The sequence below is a fragment of the Lutjanus erythropterus genome, chromosome 13 (genome assembly GCF_056507025.1).
Source record: "Lutjanus erythropterus isolate fLutEry1 chromosome 13, fLutEry1.hap2, whole genome shotgun sequence".
Taxonomy (NCBI): Eukaryota; Metazoa; Chordata; class Actinopteri; order Lutjaniformes; family Lutjanidae; genus Lutjanus; species Lutjanus erythropterus.
Genome location: NC_139329.1, coordinates 19,917,233 through 19,938,860, shown reverse-complemented (window position 1 = coordinate 19,938,860; position 21,628 = coordinate 19,917,233). Strand labels below are relative to the sequence as shown.

Here is a 21,628-nt window from a genome sequence, read left to right as displayed (position 1 = left end):
AGAGACAAGAATCGCGCGGTTGTGGTTGGGAAAATATAACGATTTGTGCTAACATGATCACTCTCGCGAGATCTTTCGCGGGTCTGGGATTCCCTTCTAGACATGACTCCTTCCGCGCGCAGCGTGATGGCGTCACTTCCTTGTTTGTCTGCCACTTGCCACCCCGCCCACAGCGGTGATTATTGTGTCAGGTAGAGAGACGCGGTCCGGCTTTGCCTAATAAAACCTCCATATCTGGACTAACTGTGACGACAGAGGAGGCAGGCTGGTCTTCAGCGGGTCTGAGAGGAGCCTGGTACCGGTTTGGAGAAGGATTTGACCCGGTTTGGAGCGGGTTTGTAACGGGTGTGGACCGCTGGGGACGAGAAAAGGAGGCAAAGTTTGCTTCTGCTTCGGTTCAAGGTGAGAAACTCCTCCTCTGTCCCCCTATTCTTCTCCCTCCCCACCTCCCACCCTCTTCATCTCGGTCCTTTGTGGTGTCTAAGTATGTCCAACCTGGACCTCGCGGACCGGTTAGGTTCTTGTTGATACCCCTTGAGGTCTGCAGGTAAGCAGCAGCAGATTGCTGTCACCGGTTTAATTCAGGTGATGGACATCAGTAGGAGACAGTTTTCTGCTGTCATAGGCACAGACTGATAGTTGGTCCGTAAACGGTCAGTTTTTTTGTTTTCGTCAGTAAACTGTCAGTCACATGGAAAGTCTCTCTAATGCAAGCCATTCACTTAATAATTATGTCAGTAAATACGGGATTATTGAATTGATTAATCAGTAATTAGTCAATTATTAAATTAACCACCAACTATTTTGATAATCGATTAATCGATCTGAGTCATTTTTTAAGTGAAAATGTCCAAATTATCAGATCTGACATATCATAGTATTGTTTGATGTTTTTGTAGAGTGTTAAACCAGAAGGTTTAAAGGATTTGGGATGTTAATGGAAATGTAACATTGCTGAAGGCCCACAGTAAGGTGATAAAACTTGGTGGTCACAGGTGGCCCCTTACATGAAGTATTTTGGTGGCCAAAGTACCTTTTTGTGGCCATGGGCCATCAGTGTTGAAGTGTGTGCAGGTGAAGAAGGAGACAGTTATCTGTAATATGTAGAGGCAGTCATACCAGTCAGTCTCTCTGTCTGTCAATCAATCTATCAGACAGCATGCGATTTACTTTCATGTTATCAGTGAGCAGTCAGTCCTGCATGCTCAGACAGCATTGATGCAGAATCAGACCATAACCATTAGAAGTGGTCAGACCAGTCAGGCAGCTCAGTGATCCTCAGACTGAACAACACCTTCAGTCTTACACAGTCAGCTGTCCCTGTGTTGTAGACCTCCGCTGTAGCTATCGCCAGGAGTTCAGTTGGGATTTGTATGCACATGTATATGCATAGACTACAAAATTAATAATAATAAATATTATGAACAATCAATCATATAACAAACAGTGAATAAAATGTGAGACAAGCCTCTGCTCTGAACACTAAAAGAATAATCAAAGTCATTCTAGAAACTCACAGTGAGTAAAACAACAGCTGACAATTAAGTGTTTCTGAAATTGTTAAAAATATCAGAGCAATTTGCATTATGTTATTAAACTGATATTAATCTGATCTATTCATTTTCCATTTTAAGGGTACTGGTATTGTAATTTTGCAAATGCCATAGTGAAAAGTGATGAACACAGAGTCCAGGTTTTAGATGAGTCGGTTTGGAGACTGGACAGTTTCTGCCGTCATGTTTTATGGTCCCTGTGTTGATCTGAGAGCAGGGGAGGAAATGTGAACAGGAGGAACATTAAGAGATGATGAAACATTTTCTCCTCTCTGAACAAACAGTAATGATGACGTCCCAGAGGAGCATCTGATTGGCTGTTTGTACAAGTCTTTATGGGAGTGGGTTGGAGTGTTGAGTGCTGACTCTCCTTGTATAAATAAAGCTTATGATCACTCAGTGTTGAGGGAGCTTGACATTAAGGTCAGTCAGAAGACGTGCATGTTCATTTTCAGACATCTGGGTTTTGTCTCCTGTTTCTGCTTTTCACCCAACTCTGGTTTCAAGTTCAGTTGATCTGTTTCCTCACTTTCAGACTCAGGGTTAATGTGTTGAATTATCTCACAGGAGCTTAAATGAACATCATTTTTAACACGTGTCAGAGGTTAGATGTGACAATTCAAAAAAAATCTGATTAGATTCAGTTTGGTTGATTCTAGAGACGGATCAGTCAGCCTGTCTAAACAACTGCTGGAGGGATTGTCATAAAGTTTTAGAAGGACATTTGTGGTCACCAAAAGGGTTGACCTGTCTGCTCAATTAGCATATGATGATGTCCACAGGGAAACATCATGATGGACGATGATATTGTTGCTGTATTTCTGTTATAAATTTTAGCAATAAAGCTGAAAAAAGATGTCTGATTTACACACAGCTTACACAGACCATTTAGTGTACGCTGATATTATCAATAATTTGCAGATTTGCTACACACCAACACAAGTGTGTTTGTGTAACTGAAGATCTAAAACATGTCAGTTATTAGTATATTAACAAGGCTAAGAGTCCATGTTAACAGTTCTGTAACCAGTTGATTCCACTGGGCAAATCATATCTACACCACGGGTTTGATCCGTCCTCCACCTGGCTGCAGGTCCCTCCAGCAGCTAGGGCTGCAACTAGCAATAATTTTCATCATCAATTGATCATTTAGTTGTTTGATCCATACAATGTAAGCAAATGGTGTGCAGTGTTTCCCAAAGCTCAAAATGGCGTCCTCAAATGTCTTGTTTGACACTGACAGTGTTACCATGTTGATCTTTATAAGGTACAGTGTATACCATTTTCTCCAGCGTGCTTAAATTTGCTAGTTAGCACTTAAAACAAAGCACAGCTGAGGCTGATGGGAAAGTCATTATTTTTTCAGGCATTTCATTATAAACCATACCACTGTTTGGGAACTGTGAATGTCTGAACCAAATTTCATTGAAATCCATTCTTAAGTTGTAAAGACATCTTTCAAAAAATACAAATGTCAACCCCATGGTGGCGCTACAGGCGATGTTATGGGATCACCAAAGTCAGTAAGATACATTATCTGAGAACCATCTACACATAATCTCATGGTGACTCATGCTGTAGTTGTTGAGATATTTCAGTCTGGAACCGACAGTGTTATCTCCAGAGCCATGCTGCTATCAAGGCTGAAAAACTGACACTCACTGTGGAAACACATGACAGTTGTCAGGTCAGTTTTGTGGATCATCTCTCAGTGTTCCTCTTCTCTTCCTGTCTCTGCAGCGCCATCGTCAGTCATGTTCAGGTAGAGACCGGCTCCACGGCGCCCACCATGCGGAAGCATCTGGACAGGATCCGGTTCCGGGGCCAGAGACGGGACGAGTTCCTGGATCTGGCCGAGTCACCCAACACGTCTGACACAGAATGCACAGAAGAGGTTGTGATTAAACCTCGTGGCTCTGTCAGAGAGTCAGAGGAGGCAGAGGGAGAGCAGCAGAATGACACTCAGGTACACAAACACACCTGACTGAACCAGGAACATGTTTCTGATCCTTAAAATCCACTAAACCATGTTAGAAATTCTGATTTGACGGAACCCAAAACTGTTGGGTTAAACTACAGGTTTGTTACCGACCTGCTGGTTGTCTGAAGGCTCATGTTGCTGCAGGACTCTGTTGTTGTGATCATGATGCTGTTGAGTAAAATGTGTCCAGAACTGATGGAAATGATGCTCAAAACCACCAAAATAAGAGCGAGTCTCTAAAGGAAAACAGAAATGTGCTTTAAGGGCTGCAGGTCCTCCAGAGACCTTGGGGCTGAGGCGTTTCCTCCTTCATGTTCCTCAGTGTTTATGTTGATTCAGTCCCTTTCCTGTTGACTGCATCTCTGTGGGTAAAGACTGATAGTCCTCCAGCTGCTACCTGCATCATCATGCATTTGTCCATCCTGGAGGACTGTTTATTTGATACACTGATGAACCTTTTGGAGGGTAACTAGTTGACAATCAGAGATGGCGCTTTGAAGCCTCACACACTGTGTTCATTAAGCTGCTGCTGTCTGATGGGAATGCCCATTCACACCATTGAAAAACTGGGAAAAAAAAATATATATATATATCCTCAATTTTGTGAGACAAGTTTTCATGCCTGCTTTGAGGTGTTTTTTTTTGTCTTTTTAAAAAAGGGTTAACAAGCTTAATGGGGGTGGAAACACTTCTTAGAGGAAGTTATAACATAGCAAACATTTAACGCCAACAGTCTCGTCATTAGGGATGTCCCGATACAACTTTTTCACTTCCGATACGATACCGATAACCTTGAGTGTTGGCCAATACCGATATTGATCCGATACGATATCAGCACGAATCATACATACTTTTATTACTTATTTTGTAGTGTGGAATCTGTTTGATATTAGATGATGCATCATGCATAATGATGCAACATTACACAACTATTTTTGGATTTCTGTTTGGTTAAGAAGAATCAGGAGTCTGTACATGTTTCATGAATCAGACATAGACTTTCTTATATTCCTTTATTTTACCATTATATCAACAAACAAATTTAGGAGAAATAAATTAGAAAAAAAAATGTGATTGGGGGCCATTGTCTACTGTTGAGATTTATAATGTTAACAGATTCTTACTTGGTTTAGTAAAGGATAATATTAATGTAAAGTGTGAATAGAGGAGGATCCAGGTTTGATGGTCGTGGCACCTCACAAAGAAAAACCTCGATCCAGGTCATTGTCACATCTGTGAACCAACCAGCTTAATCAGAGATTTTATTTACTTATTTATTTGGAAATTGACAATGTATAAAAATCAATAATCAAACAGTCAGTTTTATTTTGTGTAACTGATGTTATTTAACTCTTTTATATGATCTTTTCTATGCTGTCTGGTTATTATTTCATATTTCTGTCTGTGTGTATGTGTCTCAGGCTGGTCCAGGATCATTTTCTGCAGCTCTCCAAGATGACGCGAGGACAGATCTCAATGAGGTCAAAGGTCACCTAGAAATTGCCTTGTTAGAGAAACACTTCTTACGTGAGTAGTCTTACCTGGACTGTCATCTACATGGGGTTTCATAAAAAAATTATATAAATAATATGAACCTAAGAAAAAAGACAAGTGTTGCACAACTTAATTTTTTGCTCAGTTGCCTTAAAACTTGCTCCACTGCATGTCCAGACTGTTCTCCACAAAGGATCCAGCAGGATTTTGGATTTATAAAAAACTGAGCCCCCAGTGCACAGAAATGTTTTATGATGTTCATGAAAAAATGACAAAATATTGATGTCAAAGTAGAAGTAGTAAATTTCAGAATTGTATCTTAAAAACAGAATTCAAAACATGTTTGAATTGTATCCTAAGCCATTATTGTCAATGGAAAATAGAGCATCTTAAGACATCAGTTTGTCTATTGTAGAGCAATTAGTCTTTGTGAAAATGAATTACAGGCAGCTATATATTGTATAAATGAGGTACATAAAGTCTCAGAATTGTTTTCTTAAAAACTGAATTTTTGAAACTAGTGTGACATTTGCCAACGCACAACAACCCCCCTGCTGATTACCAGAGTCACATTGTGAAGCCATCTGTGGTTTATTACTTGACACGTAGCTCTACAGGGTTGTGAGTTGCTCTTGGAGTCAGAGGTTGTGAGTTTGCCTCCTGGGTGATCCAGGATGTGCTAATGCTTGCTTAAGCTTCATGCTTTGGGGATTAGAGACATGATTTTAGAGATACTTTTAATGTTAAAATTTTTAAATAACTATCGCTCTGGGCAGTTCTGCTGATGGACCCGCATGTATTTGTCATTTTTTTCCCTCTTCCTTATCATCCTCCACTTCTTCCTCTTCCTTTCCATAATACCCAGCCCCGATTCATCGCTGCACAACAGCTATAATTTGTGATATAATTTGCAGTCTACCATCTGCCGCTTTCAAAAATTGATAAAATTATGTAAAATAGTAAAGTGCCTTTAATCTGTGCAGGATGAGTTCGTGTTCATTTGCTATTGGGTCACTGTGGCTTCTCACTTCAGTTTGGAGTTAAACATCCCACAGCACAACAGAATGCTGGGTAATCCATCAATATCTGCCTATCTGCTTTATGTAACACACACACACACACACACACACACACACACACACACACACACACACACACACACAGCTATTAATAACCATACTGACCTGATCTCACACACACATTCATACAAACCCACTGAATAAAGACTTCAGTAAAATAAAAGTATTAATAGCATTTAAAGGAATTACATGACAGTCCCAGCATAATGTCTTGCCATTTTCTGCTTGATCTCTGTTAGATGTTATGAAACAAGAAGCAGAGTTCTGGAGTGAAATTATGAAACTGAAATGTGTCAGTTAGAGGAGGAGTTGACAGATTTTCCTTTGTCTCAATACTGGCCATAAAGTGATCGTTTCATAATGCAGTTCAAATGTAAGTGATGAGTGAAGGTGCCTTTAGGCTGCATCTGCCACCCAGTGATGGTGTTGCTGTCTGCAGCTGTCTGCAGCTGCCTCCCATGCTCTGCACCATACCTCACAGGCTGCTGCTGTCCACCTACTATAATCTCATCATGCAGCTGAATGGACCAGATTATCTCTTAAAATTAGTGCAGCTTGAAAACAGCAAGTTTAATAACTAATATCAAAAATGTGGTTTACTGGCCCTGACATCAGCAACCTGTTAACAATTAACCTGTTTACCTGTGAAACAGGTATTTTTTTGAGCATTTCACAACTTTCCCAGACTTTGGTTGCTCCTGTCCAAACCTTTATTGAACATGTTGCAGGCATCAAATTCAGAATGAGTGCAAAAACAGTAAAGTTGATCAGTTTGAACATTAAATATCTTGTCTTCGTACTGTATTCAGTTGGATGTAGGATGGAAAGGATTTGGAAATTGTATTCTGTTTTTATTAATGTTTTATATACTATCTCAACTTTTTTGGAATTTGGGTTGTAGTTTCAGCTGAAGTTTAGAATGTAGATTTGCACAAAAAAGCTGATCTTGGATTTTGTCCCCCCTCACTAACTCCCACTCAGAGAGACTGATCATGTGACCATTCATCTGTTTCAGAGGAAGAGCTGAGGAAACTTAAAGAGGAGTCCAATGTGGATTCGCTTAAGCAGGAGCTGGAGAGGGAGCGCAGCAGATGCAGTGAGCTGGAGCAGAAGATCAACGACATCTTGAGATCCAGGTTGTTATTTGATTAACAAAAAAAAAAACATTATTTACTTAGCTGCTATGAGACATCAGACACAGCAGCTTTTCTAACTGATTGTTGTTTCTGTCTGCTGGTCACTTCACAGCCTTGAAGACTCACCTTCCCAGGCGCCTAAAGCCCCGTCCCCTCAGCCTTCTGCACCTGCAGTCAGCGGTACAGGTGAGCTGCAAAACTCACTCAATGTATTTTAGCTGCCTCAAAAAATGCCCACCTTGGTTAATTTGTTTGTGGTTTATGGTTAAATGTTAATGAACATGTTGGTTACCTCTTTCAGACTCTTTCTCTTTTTCCCTGTCCTCAGACAAACAGAAGGACACTTTGTCTGACAGCCTCCTGAAATGGCTTTATGATCGTTTTGGCGTTTATATCGAAGATTTCCGCTTTCAACCGGAGGAACAGACAGTGGAGACGGAGGAGCCGCTGAGTGCCAAGAGGTGAAGAGGAAAAATTCACTAACTGTCTGATCAGACACCATTGTCTTGTCATGTCCACTTGCTTTAGGAGTAATTTCTTGAAAACACTGAAACACAACCAAAACATTAATGTACTATATGTTTTTTTGTGTGTGTGTTAGAGCTGGTAAGTAAATATCTGGTTTCTGTTCCACAGGTTGACTGAAAACATGAGACGTCTCAGTGAGTATTTCTGATTGAAAATTCACAGCTCTAATACATCAAATACACCAAACCAGGGTAAACAGATTGTGACCAAAAATACAGTGGTGTCCACAAACATTTGCATGCTTTTGCAGATGCTTTTATTTAACAGTTTATTTAAAACATACAGAAGAATCAGAGCTTTCTCTGTCATGATAGATTCTCAGTCTGTGATTGGTCAGCTGATCTGTTGTTGCATTTCCAGAACGAGGATTCAAACCTGTGACCAACTTCATGAGGAACCTTTCTGCCTTATCCAGCTGGTACTCCGTCTACACGTCGGGCATCGCCTTCATTGTGAGTCCACACACAGACAATCAGCAGCAGGTTACTGATGTTCAGGGGTTGTTATGATGATGATATGGAAAATAATGGAAAGTAATATGGATATTATATTTGGCCACATTGTGATTTTGATAATATTGCAATTAATTGTGCAGCCCCACTGATTGTTTTATTATTTTTATATATTATGAATGATAGGGCAATGCAGTTAAGCAGTTTCAGGATAAGTTTTCAGTTGAAATATTTGCATCTCACGTAGATGAACTTGATTGAAAGTAAATCTGCACACTGCCTTAAAAATGAACTGTGTGTGTTTGTGTGTGTTCTTTACAGCTCTACATGTATGCAGCGTGGCACGGCTGGGCCATCCCCATGTTCTTGTTCCTCGCCATCCTCCGTCTCTCCCTGAATTACCTCATTGCCAAGTAAGTGCAAGCCCCGCCCACTCTGTGTCAGCCAATCGCATTTTGATTCAGCCTTTGATTCCAGGTTGCAGCACAGGCTGTATAAAAGTCTTGTATAAAAAGTGGACATGGCTTCCAGGTCTGAAAAGTGAAGCCATTGTGAAATCATTTTATATAAGCTTATCAGAAAATACACTTACCTCCTAATTAGTTAATGGTCTCAATCACTAGTTTCAAGCCTTCTTCAATACAGCACGATGTTCATTTTGTAAATTTTGTTCCCATTTATAGTAAAACAGGTGATAAAGAAGGATATGTCTGAATATGATCAAATAAGGCTCCAGTCTATGGTTATGACACTCGGGTAATGTCATACCTACCACTATGTCTAGTTTAGGGTTGTCACGATACTGGAATTTGTAATTTCACTATGATATCTTGAGAAATATTGATAATCTATATAATTTTTGATACCACTGGGGAAAAAAATTACTCAACATTGAGGGCATAAAATTTCAGATTTTTTTTTAAAGGTAGATATAATGAGGCTATAATATGAGACTGGATGGGCGCTGTGTGCTGTGTGTCTTCTCACTGTTGAAGAGAAAAGAGAGTGAGAAAGTACATCATGTACCAGACTATCAATACTGCGAGTATTGAGAGCATTTCAAATATTCAAGTATTAATATTTAGCAATATATTTGACAACACTAATCTAGTTCTAGTTCTGACTTTCTAAAAACACACAATGGATTCACTATGTTTTAAAGCCCCCCGATGATTATGATGATCAGTTTGAATTTAAATCTCTGACACACAGATATGTAATGAGTGTGAAATGATCTCATATGTATCTGTCTGTTCCCATGATGCACTGCTCTCAGAGGCTGGAGGATCCAGTGGAGCATCGTACCTGAAGTCTCAGAGCCCATGGTGAGAAATCTCTCTTCACACACACATCAGCCTCTTAACGTGAGAAATATCCAGGTAAAATTGGCCTGATATCCCACCTGGACCAGGTGACCAAGAGGATATAGGTGATCTGACAGTGACATTGTTATATCTACTATAAAATAGAGGAATGACTTTAACCAATTCAGAATGAAAATGTTTGTTTTGGTTGATGTAATAAATTTAATTAGCATTTAACATTATGATCACAGATTGTGCCTTGGATCAAGTGTTCAGGATTTTCTGCAGGTGATTGACAGATGTTTGATGGCATCACTGTCTCCTCTGTTTCCCAGGAGCCTCCTAAAGAAGACCTAACCGTTTCAGAGAAGTTCCAGCTGGTTCTGGACGTCGCTCAGAAAGCTCAGGTCAGACGTGATGGTCAGTCAGAGGCTGTACGTCACAGTCGATACCTCTGGACAGATTTCACCACAACTGTTTTTGTTTTTGTCCTCACAGAATCTGTTTGGGAAGATGGCGAACATCCTGGAGAAAATAAAGAAGTGAGTGCACCAGGGTTATTATAGTTCAGTGTTTTTCATTCGTTTTTTTTTGTTTTAACTGTAGTTTCAATTTCCAGAGTGGGTTTGCTTCTTTCAGTTTATTTTCTAAATATTTTTTTTTATTCATTTCCATAGTAGTTTTTTTCCCAATTACAATATGGAGGGTATGTGGCAGGGCCAAGATTTACGAAGTGCAGAATTGGTTTGACAAGAGAAACACAACAGTTTGTGAAGCCCATTGAAGTCAAAGTCTCAATAAACATACTCACCAATGCCTCCACATTATTGTTTCTGTTTCTTCTCTGTTTTTTACACCTTGCTTTAGTTTTCAGGTAAAGGAACAATATGTAGCAATTATGTGTGCAAAAATGAGAACTGTAGTTTAGATACTGAGTTGGAGCCATGAACTGTATATTAAATAGATTTAGATCCTATTTAATATACAGTTTATGGTTGAAGGGAGTAGTTCCCCCATCCTCTCCTCTCCAGACTGACGAGTCCTTCACTGTAAGTCGATAATTTTTCTACCGCTGTGAAAATAAAAGTCCACTGGTCTGAAAATAAACACTCTGGAGTTGAAGTTAAGTGGCTAACTCTAATTAACTTGAGACGAACAAACAATAACAATTATTCTGGCTCAGAATTGATATTTCAAAGGGGGAAACTGCAGCTGCAGCGAGTATTTCAACTTAGAATTTTTCCTTGATTTCTGATGACGTATGATTACAGGTTTGTCCTTTAACTATAATAACCTTGGTCTGCAAACAGTTTGTTCCAGGATCTTTAATACTTTGTGTTCATGTGCAGTCTGTTCATGTGGGTTCAGCCAGAGTTGACTCAGAAGCTGTACATTGGTCTGTGGGTGGCCTTCATCTCCTCCTGCCTGCTGCCGTACAAACTGCTGGGATTTATCATAGGTACATTATTTATAGTATGCATCCTATAGGCTATACACTTAAATACTGTAATCATCACACATTTGTTTTGTCTGTGTCTTCCTCCACCTCAGGTGTCTATGCAGGCATAAAGTTCTTCATCATCGACTTCATCTTCAAGAGCTGTCCCAAGCTGAGGCAGCGATATGACACCCCCTACATCATCTGGACTAATTTACCCACCGACCTGCAGCTGAAGGAGCGCGGCAGCACCACACTGAGCAGACGGGTCAGTATGAACGCTCACAGTAGGGCTGTCCTCTGAAAGTCGATGAGTTGAATCATCAGTCGGAGACCCCTCTGTTGACTGAAGTTCCTCAAGTCCTTTTTTTCAGTCAGTGTGTATCACAATAACAAAATCAAACAGATAGAAGCTTACAAAAATGCACAGGGATAACATTTCAATGAGGAATTATAAATAAATACATTTTTTTCGGTCGGGGGGGGGTTAGGTTGCTGGGTTAGGGAATACAGTGTGACTGTCTCTGTGGGGCGTTGATCAGAACACAAGAGGCAGGTTTACTTTTCTCGTATTTATTGCAGGAACTCAAATGGTCCAGCACATTAATACATTATTCATCTGTTTTGTTCAAGATATTTTCCTCAATTAATCGAATTATGTAAACTTGAATAGAAAGTTAAATTCAGACTCATTTTCAGGACAGATCTGCAGAGGAACATGAGCTCGGATCATAAAGTGCATCACTGCTTACTGCAGCCTGAAGAGAAGGAAAATTAGTTGCCAAAAAAAGCACCAGTACAAATGAGATCAGTGTATTGCTGGTTCTTACTGGTCCCAGTGGGTGGTCTCTGGTCTGTCTGGTTTCAGTTCTCTGTTGTTTTTCTCTCTCAGCTGTCTGAGTGTGAACAGGTAGGATCCTGATGTGTGTGTGTGTTTTGTGTGTATTTACAGTCTCAGTGTAGAGCTCAGTAGTGTGTACTGTAGTTCGAGACGTAGAGTCTGATGCTGACATCACTGAATGTGACCAATCAGCAGCTTTTCTTCTTCTGGCCGACAGAACCGATCATTAGTGTTAGGCTGTTTAAATCTCAGATATCCTAAATCCCACTGGTCAGATTGTCAGTAAATGTCTAATTCCTGCTGTGATCAGGATGGATCCTTTAGACCAGCTGTTTCCAGCCGTTTTATTTAAGGCACTGGTTCTCAACCTTGGAGTCCTGACCACCACTAGGGGTCGCCAAAGCTTCGCGGAGAGTCCCAAGGTCTTCCTGATTTTAAGGGGTGTCAGACAACTTTTTAAAAATATATATACAGAAGGCCTGTATCTTAGGATTTCATTAATTTCTGTGCAGATAAAGTTCAAGTCAAGCAATGCTGTCTTTAAAGTTATGTTGAGACGCTACAGGAATAATGGGTGTCAGTTCCTTGTGCTGTTTTTCAATTGTTGATTTTTTTCTTAAATAAGATTTTGAAGATAAATTATTTCTTAAATAATAATATAAATTTTTAAAGCAACAATTTCATTTAAATTTATTTACGACAATGAATGAAATGCAGAGATATAAACCTACAGGGTGCAACAATAAAGATTACCCACTGTACGGAAGAAATAAAATGCCATATGGGACCAGGCAAAAGGTAAAAAAGAATAAAATATTTTGATTATTGAGCAATCATTACATTTATTTTTCATGTAGAAATGGCAGAAAATATTGTTTTCATTCTCTCAGATATGGAAATTTCCATTTTTTCTGTTTTATATCATATTAAACTGAATCTCTTTGACAAAATGAGACATTTAAAGACATCACCTTGGACTTGGACTAAACATGGTAATTAACTTTTTTCTTTGCTGTTATTTGATATCCACCATTGAATAAGCCAATTTGTGCAGGGGCAAGTAAAAACTGACTTAAGGCAAATATACTTCTAAGCCGCTTTCCTGATCAGGCAAGTGAAAAAGATTGAACCCTAGCTTACTGTTAATTTATCTTTTAAAAACAATTTTCACATTCCTTAAAATAAAGAAGGCCTTGGTGACCCCTAGTTGGGGTTGGGATCCTCAGGTTGGTAACCAGTGCTTTAGATGATAATGACCCCATCCTCTTCCTCTACTGCCTACTTCAAAATTTTGGAGTTTATATTGTATCTGAATTTTCAGGTTTGTATCTTGTTTTCACACTTTATCTGAATGGGATTTGGTTTTTGTATTTTGGTTTTCATGTTCTTGCCCAAATGTTCACATTTGTATGAACATTTTATTTGTTTTTATGTGAATTTTTGGGCCAGATTTTAATTTGAGGATTTTATTGTATTTTTTACGTGAATGTTTATCCCGGTTCTTTCCACTAGCGCTAACCTCAGGATAAAGTTAGATTAGATCTTAACAATTTTCACGTTTTGACTCAGATTTCCAGGTTTGTATCAACATGTTATCTATTATTATTTATAGTTTTAATGTGAATTTTTGGGTTGGACTTTACCGCTGTTTTTAGAATTTAATTATAATGTTTATTACACTGTAATAAACATTATATTAACCGCTATAGTGAGATTTTAGGCACAGTCCTCCGACCCAATCTGTCAAACAGCTGTGAACACACCTGGACAGGTGAGATGTTCTGTCGACTCTCGGCTCTGCCTGCAACTTCACTCTCTGAATGTGATTTGCTAATCTGGTATCTGCCCCGCCCCCTCCCCATTCCGTCCACCTGCTCAGGTTCCTACAGCGGCGGGTCGAGGCAGCTTCGGCGCTGCAGCCCCACTGAATGTCAGCCGGGAGGAGGACGGAGGACGGTACTACAGCACCAAGAGAGGAGCTTTCCACGAAGTCTTCAACCTGCCGGAGAGTGAGCGCCCTCTGACAGGTGGGGGAGGAAATGCATGAGGGGCAAAATCCATTATTAGTTATTTTCTTCAAAGTAGACAAAAAGTTTTTTTTAAAAAAATATACATTTTGTACTCATTTTTTTATTACTCTTCATGTGCCAGCGTGGATGTCTTGTTTTTTCTTTTTTCTTGTTTTTTCTTTTTTTTTTTTATTTTGATGGGAAATACTGAATTCTTTTTCTTCATTTCTGCACTTGTATCCTGCAAAGGTTGCTTAAAATGCAATTCCCACATCAAGGACAGGGGATATAAACTGTTGTCTGACCTCTGTGTTTTTGGCTCAGTGTGTGAGAACGGCTGGCGCTGCTGCCTCATCAACAGAGACCGGAGAACACCGACAGATTACATCCGCAATGGAGTCCTCTACGTCACTGAGAAGTAAGTTATCCACTTCCTGTCGACTCCGTTTATTTTAAAGACTGAGATTAACTTTTTTTTCTGAGGATCCACCAAGGATCCAAGCATTGTATATTTAAAGGTCAGGTGTGTTAGATTTAGGGAGATCTACTGACAGAAATATCAATTTAATGACATTATATTCCATATAATACTCAGAAGTATGTTTTCATGTCTTCATTAATTTATCTACATTTGTTATATGACTAAATTTACACTCCTTTTAAAGGTGTATTCAGTAAATTCTCAATTTCTGAGGCAGTGTGATTGCATCTAGAGTCAATGGAGTGATGTGAGTGAACTTGGGTTAAATGTGAGTTCACTCAGGCTGTGAGGCAAAGACACCTCGGTACAAGTTGAAAATGTACCAAAAAATTTGTGTTTATCCCAAAACTTTATAAATCCACCTCATTAATGCAAACAGACAAAAGTGAAAAGGGGAGAGACTGGAGGAAAATGACAATGGCCTGAACACACCTGAACATTGTAAAATGTTCATTGTAAAACTAGTGAACCTTTAGACCTGAGCTTTACTGTCTAAATAAGAAAGTGACTCAAAGATTCAAAGAAAGTAAACAAGCTGTCCTACTGTTCAGGCTGGGTATCTGTACTCAATACCTTAAAGATATTTGCCTAAATTACCCAGAACCAAAAAGTATCAAAACTTTGTATACCCAGATCTAGAAAAAATAAAAAATAAATTATACATGAATCCTGGGAAGTACCAGAAGTAAACAAGCCACCATTACTGCGGTGGTGTCTCTCAACAGTGAATATGAGCTGTCATAAGTAGTGTACAGTTTTCTACTTTTACATTTACTTTTTATCTAATGTTACTTTTGACAGCAAGGTCTAGGAAGTTGGGAAGAACCCGTTCGGCTAAATCAACTGAAGCACTGATATTACTGACTTCTGGAGGATACTGTTTTACGTTTTATGTTGTTCAGAATTTATTATCATCCATTCATTGGATCCTGCCTCTGTTCCAGTCTTTGACTCAGTCTGTGTAAGGAAGGTTAACTGAATCCCCTCTGTCTCCTCAGTCATCTGTGTTTCGAGAGCTCCAGCTCCAGGTCTGGATCCTCCAAGAGGAACAAAGTCATCAAACTCACTGACATCACAGACATCCAGAAGGTATGCAGAGTATCTGGTTCTGTTCCAGTGTCCAACAGTTTTGAAGAAACATCTAATTGAAATTGATTGATATTGCAATTCTAGAGGAATAATAATTTTTACATCATTATTCTTATTTTCATTGACAGACATATTAAAGTGATTGTGGTGTGATTTTTTGCTGTAACTGTATCAAACAAAGATGTCTTCTTAAGTCTGTAGAATGTCATATGTAGTCTGGGACATCTCTGCAAATGGTTTGTTGTCACACATTTTGTCTTTAACAAATATTGCGCCTCCGGTGATCAAAAATTTCGATCAATTGTTGAGATAGTATGCATAAAGTCTGTGAGTGCATAAGGGAGGATGTTGGAACTGGGCCTCTCTGTCTGCTGCAGGAAGACATGGCAGTTTAAAGGTTTCTGCTTGTCCTTTTGTTTTGTTTATAAATATTTTTTTTATGTTGTGTCATAAACTTTAGTTTTAAACTGATAGTAATTCATGAAAATGCTGTTAATTTGTATGTGGCTTTAGATGCATTGTCTTCTCTTTCCCTCATAGTATAAAGTTTTGTCTGTGCTGCCTGGATCTGGGATGGGGATCTCCATAGCAACGCCATCCACCCAAAAGGTAAGCGGTCAGAGGGAGGAGCCTAATTATGGAGTTCACTCTTCACCCAGTTTACCTCAGTAGAAGTAGCATTACAGTGGTGTAAAAATACTCAATACAAGATGCATTACCTAAAGCTACTACAAGGATTTTTAACTGGTTATGAAACAGTCTCAATTAAATACTGATGCCTCTATAGGACCTACAAATGAGATCATCAGCGATAAGCTATTCTTAATGGCTGCCACCAGGTCAGATTCTCCTTGAAATCAGATAAAACACTCCTGTGTTTACATTTTTCCAGCTTAAGTTACAGCAAGTACTTTGTTAGCCAGCTAAAAGGAAGCAGGAGGAGAATTTTATTTAGATAATTTTACTTTTCATGTTATATTTTGTGCTTATGGCAGTGGAAACACTACTGCTTTTGTCAACAGGGGCCATCAAATCGACAGAATATGAAAGTTCCTTGAAGTAGATATAAGTTAAAAAAAAAACTACCTGAAAATAAATAAAATAATAAGATAAAATAAAAGTCCCTAATCACGTCTCTGCTGAGACTGAATCCAATGTTCCTCTGTTCTGTTGCAGCCGATGGTGTTTGGTGCGATGATGCACAGAGACGAAGCCTTCGATGCCATCAACACTCAGTACATGAAGATCAACGCCATGGCAGCAGCCATTAACCCAGAGACATAGTACCACCTTCACACCAACCCTGAAACTGTTTCTCTTCACTAGTGACACCTTCAGACAGCTGCTGACTTCAGTTTGAGCTGCTATTGTCAATCTGTTACGCCATGTTTTCATCTTCAGAGAATCAGCGGAGATTCAAAGATCTGGACCCAGGCAAGTTCAGTCATCAAAACTAAATAATTCAGTGGCATTACATTACTGATTACAGTCACATCAGCCAGTTCATGTCAGAATCAGCCAAGCCAGTAGCAGCCACTCTTCTTAAACAGGTGTACAGAAAAACACACAACTGTATGTCACTCTTGACTGTTACTTTACTGTAACTTCCCAAGTTAATGGCTGGTATTTAAATTTAAATAATGTCAGTCTCAAATAATCGTGCATTAACAAATAAGGGAGGGTGGGGTTACCTTTTCTACAATGTATCACTTGATAAATTCAGTGTAATGTACATTTTACATTTCCACAGCATTAATCCCATCAGTCATGTCATACTCACCGCTCTGCTGAAATCACTTTCTCTGATTAATGTTAATAACACTGTTTCTACTACTACTCACTGACTGTTTCTAGATGCTTCTTCTTTGCTGTTTTTTTTTGTATATTTAATATCTGTGGAGCTCAACACTTCCTGCTTCACATTTAAAGCTTCCCAAAGGTACAGTCCTTCCCTTACTTGGTAGGTTTTTAATGTGAAACATCGACTGCTAACGGCCTCATTCCAATTATTTGAAGTATGGTTGTATGAGGTACTTTGGTACTTTCCATAGTCAGTGTACCTCCAGTGGATTGTGGTCAGCAGGCCCTGAGTTTGCTCTCTCTAAAGCAACCAGACTTTATTGGTAAAATCATTTATTTTTACCTTAGAGAACGCAAGAGTTGCTGGTCTACTGCTGCTTGATTGGTTTGTTAGTTAGTGTTATTGTGTTACTTTGGGGAATTTGAACTAACCTTTCAAACACCAAAATCACACAATGACACAAACTAAGTAATCGATCGAGGCAGCGGCACATCTGGCTGAAATATTTTTTGCTGCTGACCCTGTTCACAGCAGTACATTGCTTAGCTTCCACGCTGGTTCTCCTCTCTGCTTCTCTAAACTCGGAGCATGTCGACCACCTTCTACTGCAGGTGATACACTTACTAGGAATAAGAATCTCATACAACCCCACTTAAAAAAAACTGTCCATTTCAAAAACTACAATAAAGTCACTTATCAATCAGAAAGCTCCAATCGTTCTCTGGCTGCAGCTTTTCTGTGAGTGAGGATTTGCTGCTTTTCTTTGTTTTATGCATCATTGTAAACTAAGTATCTTAGCAGGACAAAACCAGATGTCACCTTTGGCTATCAGTCTACAGCAACCTGATTAAGTTAATTAAGAGAAAAAAATATTTAGAAACAGATGAAAAAATGCAGAGGACATTTGTATCAAACAATAACAGGATGTCTTCCTCCTAAATTTAAAGACTTGGTTGAATGCTACTGACTCTGTTAACAGTCACAGCAGAACTTAACTTTAAAAAGGGACTGTAACCAACAATTATTTTCACTGTAAATCAAGTAAAGCGGATATTTTCTCAATCATTTTATATAGAAAAATGTCAGAAAGTAATGAAAAATGCTATTATTTGTTTGGTCCGGCAAATAGTTCAAAATCTGAAAAAAGAAAATTCAGTTAAAGATGACATAAAACCGAGAAAAGCTGCAAATCTTCATTCATTACTGCAGCATCCTGTCCTTACCCTGATTATGTTTTACACTAGAAAGTTTACTAAATAATCACTTAATTCTGAAATAGCTTAATTACTTAAGTTTCTAAACATATTCCACCTACATCTAAAAGAAAGATTTTTATTTGGATTTAAAGTTGTTTTTACAGTGTTAATGTGTTATGTAACGAGGTTTAAACATAAACATTTTTAAATCTCATCAATTTACGTTAGTGTCTTCAGGGAAAATCTTCATTATGACTCTGTATTGTAGCAGCTAAGCCTTACAGTATGTTAATATCACAGTAGCCCCTGTTGTTTTTTATGTGGTGGTATAAGACTGTTTGTATCCTATGAATGTTCAAAAACTAGTTCTGTGTCATTTAATGTAAACCACAAAATTAATCTCAGCTTTTAAGCTCATCTTTTTCATTTTGACTGATGATAGTTAATTCATCTTATGCTTTATCATTAGTTTTCTTTCACAAGCACTAATATAAAAGACTGTAAGGAGAAAGCAGCCACACGGTGACATCAAATATTTGCCTTTCCCCCCCGGTTTGTTTCAGCTTAAGCTTTTTTTCCTACCTTGAAGCTAATGCTTCAATAAAACAAAATGCTAAGCACACTGCTGCCCTATCCAATAAGCTAAGGCTAGACAAGTTAAAACAAAGTCTTAAAAGTTTTTTTTCCTTTTCAGTCAGCAGGTGTCACAGAATACAAACATTTAAGTTGTTCACGCAATATTACTAATTGTTGATCTCAGATGATTAATTATAGCTCCTAAGTTGCTACCGATCTGATCTAAATGAGCTTGGATTTTTTAAAAGGTAATTTTGAACCAAGACCCTTTGATATAGCCTACTTATATTTTCCTTTGACATCTCAATATCCAGAAACACAGCCTAATCCCTTAAATCTGCATACAAAGACCACAAATTTAGACCTTGAAGTTGCATGCAGTACATAGACTTAAGTCCAATTTTGCCTGCAGGTGACACATACCAGTCCTTCCCATAAAAGAAACGTCAGGGGACATAGTGTAAAGAGTGAGTGTGTGTGTGTGTGTGTGTGTGTAGGACATGCGGTAGTTGAATGAGTCAAACAAATATCAGTTTTCACACAGGAGACCAGGGTTCAAGTAACATAAAGTTACGTGCATTGACGTGACTTGCTTCACTTATGTCCTGTACTTATTTTAACCCAAACCATGATCGTGTCCTGAACCTAACCAAGTAGTTTTGTTGCCTAAACTTAATTGCATAACCTTATGTTTAGTTTTGTCACCATGACAACAAAGGTCACTTGACTACATATCTGCTCTCCTCAGAAGTTTATGGGAGGGATTGGTGAATCACCTGCGTGCAGAATTGGACTTTGATGTATGCGCCACATGCTGCTTGAAAGTGTAAAGCTGTGTTACTTATACGCAAATATAACACCTATCAGGCTTTTGTACATCACAAACACGTGGCCTGGAGTTTAGTTACTGCCTGCCAAATTCCATTAACATATTGCTTATTTTAACTTTTCTAAACATCTGCTCCTTCTACAAGATTATTGATGATTTTTTTTGTGATTCATAAACAGACACTTACTCATTTGGCGAACATTTAGAAATAATTTCAACCCTAATTAACATGAAATGGGCAAACTAAAAGGGCTTAGAATAGGAGGACACCATGGCATGTTTCCTTTATGTCTGATGGCGTATCAGGGTCATTTAATGATAAGTTACAGTAAATATATTACAGATTTCTCCTCTCAGTTTTACGCTAAACGTGGACAACTTTTTTGCAGCCTAAGCACATTTTGCTAGCCAGATAAAGTGCAGCTATGTAGATTTTCAAAGATTTCCTGCCGATCATAACTGTGTATTAACTATGTACCACCAGCATTTATCACTTATATTTCTCATCAAATTCACTTAGTTTTAATGAAAACATCACAAATTTGACCAAAACAAACTGTCTAAAATGGCTATCCTTTTTGTTAGCAAAGGTAAAATAATAATCATTTTTCTAACCGGGACTTGAAACTCAAAGTATAAAGGAAGCAATTTTTTTCGTCCTCAAGTTACAACACATTATATCGATGTTTGTGACAAAACAGATTTGATTAATCTCTCCCACTGGTGTCATTTGGTTTCACAAAGCTCTTAAGTTGCCAAATCTTTTCTCTTTTTCTTCATTTTGTTTTTTGTTTTAATTTTTTGCAATATTGATGCCAGTTATTACCGCCATGTTGCCTCATCCAGACTTTTTGCTCTATGCGTTTCCTGACTCTATGCTTTAACTCCCGATCCTCCTCAGTTTGTTTTTGTGGTCTCAGGTTTCGTTTCTGTCGTGTTTACGTCAACGCTGTGAACATTTCTCTGTCAACCTGTTGCGTCCTTTTCGGATTTGATGGTTTTATAAAATGGTGTCATTGTACAAACAGGTGCAATTTTTAACTGATTTCTGTTGTTAAAATGTGATGTACATTTTTTATTTAAGTAAAATCAAATGTTAAACACTGACAGTCTTCTGTTTATGTGCAGTACCTTCTTCAGCCTGCTGGTGTCACCACTTGAGGAGGTTGGATTCTTCCTCTGTGGTTGCAGAATGAAATTTGTCTTCTTTTTGTATAAACACCAAAATATTCTCGTAACTTAAACAAAGAGAGAGACTGCACATGTATGAACCATATATTCAATGTAGGCTGGATGTTTATACTAACAATCATAAAAGTTGGAAGACAGGAATTTTCAGTCACCTTCTTTCTCAGTTTAAGGGTTTTATTATCATTAATTTACATTTTTTTTTGTCACTTTGGTTTGAGTCAAACATTAACAGACTTATTTACTTTGTTTTTCTGCTATAAGTTCAATAAGCATCACCTCTTTCAGTGAAACTGCTGACAAACATTTGTCGTAAATGCTGTGTATAATTTAATAGAAGTTCAGAGTTTGTGTCATAATGTTTTATTGTTACCAGTATCAGCAGGGAGGGTTTTTATTACCATGTTTGTCTTCATCGCCTGCTGTTACTTGTTTTATATGACATGCTTGTCAGTATTGAATAACCAACACAACCAGTAAATAATTAACCCAAAATACAAAAAATTTGGGTAAATTAGTTTCCTCTCAGTTTAAAACCATGTTTACTGACAGCTCTACTGCAAAACATAAGTGTTACAAAAATAAAGAACATTCATTTTTTGAAAAAAAAGAAGAAGAAATTTTGCATTTAACTACAGTGAGTGCTTTTATAG

The 21,628-nt window shown here is 38.4% G+C and overlaps 1 protein-coding gene across 3 annotated transcripts; it reads left to right on the top strand.

The window, feature by feature from the left end:
- Positions 1-10: 10 nt before the first annotated feature.
- Positions 11-17,146, top strand: LOC146316474 (GRAM domain-containing protein 4-like). 3 transcript variants are annotated; one of them, XM_084734222.1, is made up of 19 exons: positions 11-402; positions 3,294-3,519; positions 4,956-5,061; positions 7,123-7,243; positions 7,356-7,429; positions 7,545-7,704; positions 7,880-7,905; positions 8,132-8,223; positions 8,545-8,636; positions 9,500-9,548; positions 9,863-9,934; positions 10,026-10,069; positions 10,877-10,986; positions 11,079-11,233; positions 13,686-13,833; positions 14,140-14,233; positions 15,295-15,385; positions 15,926-15,994; positions 16,562-17,146. In XM_084734222.1, the coding sequence occupies exons 2-19, from the start codon at positions 3,343-3,345 to the stop codon at positions 16,667-16,669; spliced, it is 1,788 nt and encodes a 595-aa protein (XP_084590348.1). In that variant the 5' UTR covers positions 11-402; positions 3,294-3,342; the 3' UTR covers positions 16,670-17,146. The 3 variants fall into 3 exon arrangements, with proteins under 3 accessions (XP_084590348.1, XP_084590350.1, XP_084590349.1); XM_084734224.1 differs by having other exon boundaries at positions 14-402; positions 7,572-7,704; XM_084734223.1 differs by lacking the exon at positions 11-402 and adding an exon at positions 414-547.
- The last annotated feature ends 4,482 nt before the right edge of the window (positions 17,147-21,628 follow it).

Excerpts from the sequence above, each read along its gene's own strand:
- LOC146316474 (XM_084734222.1), top strand. The coding sequence starts at position 3,343 with ATGCGGAAGCATCTGGACAGGATCCGGTTCCGGGGCCAGAGACGGGAC. Across the intron at positions 9,549-9,862 it reads CTGAAGTCTCAGAGCCCATG|GAGCCTCCTAAAGAAGACCT; the intron begins GTGAGAAATCTC and ends TCTGTTTCCCAG. Across the intron at positions 10,987-11,078 it reads ACTGCTGGGATTTATCATAG|GTGTCTATGCAGGCATAAAG; the intron begins GTACATTATTTA and ends CCTCCACCTCAG.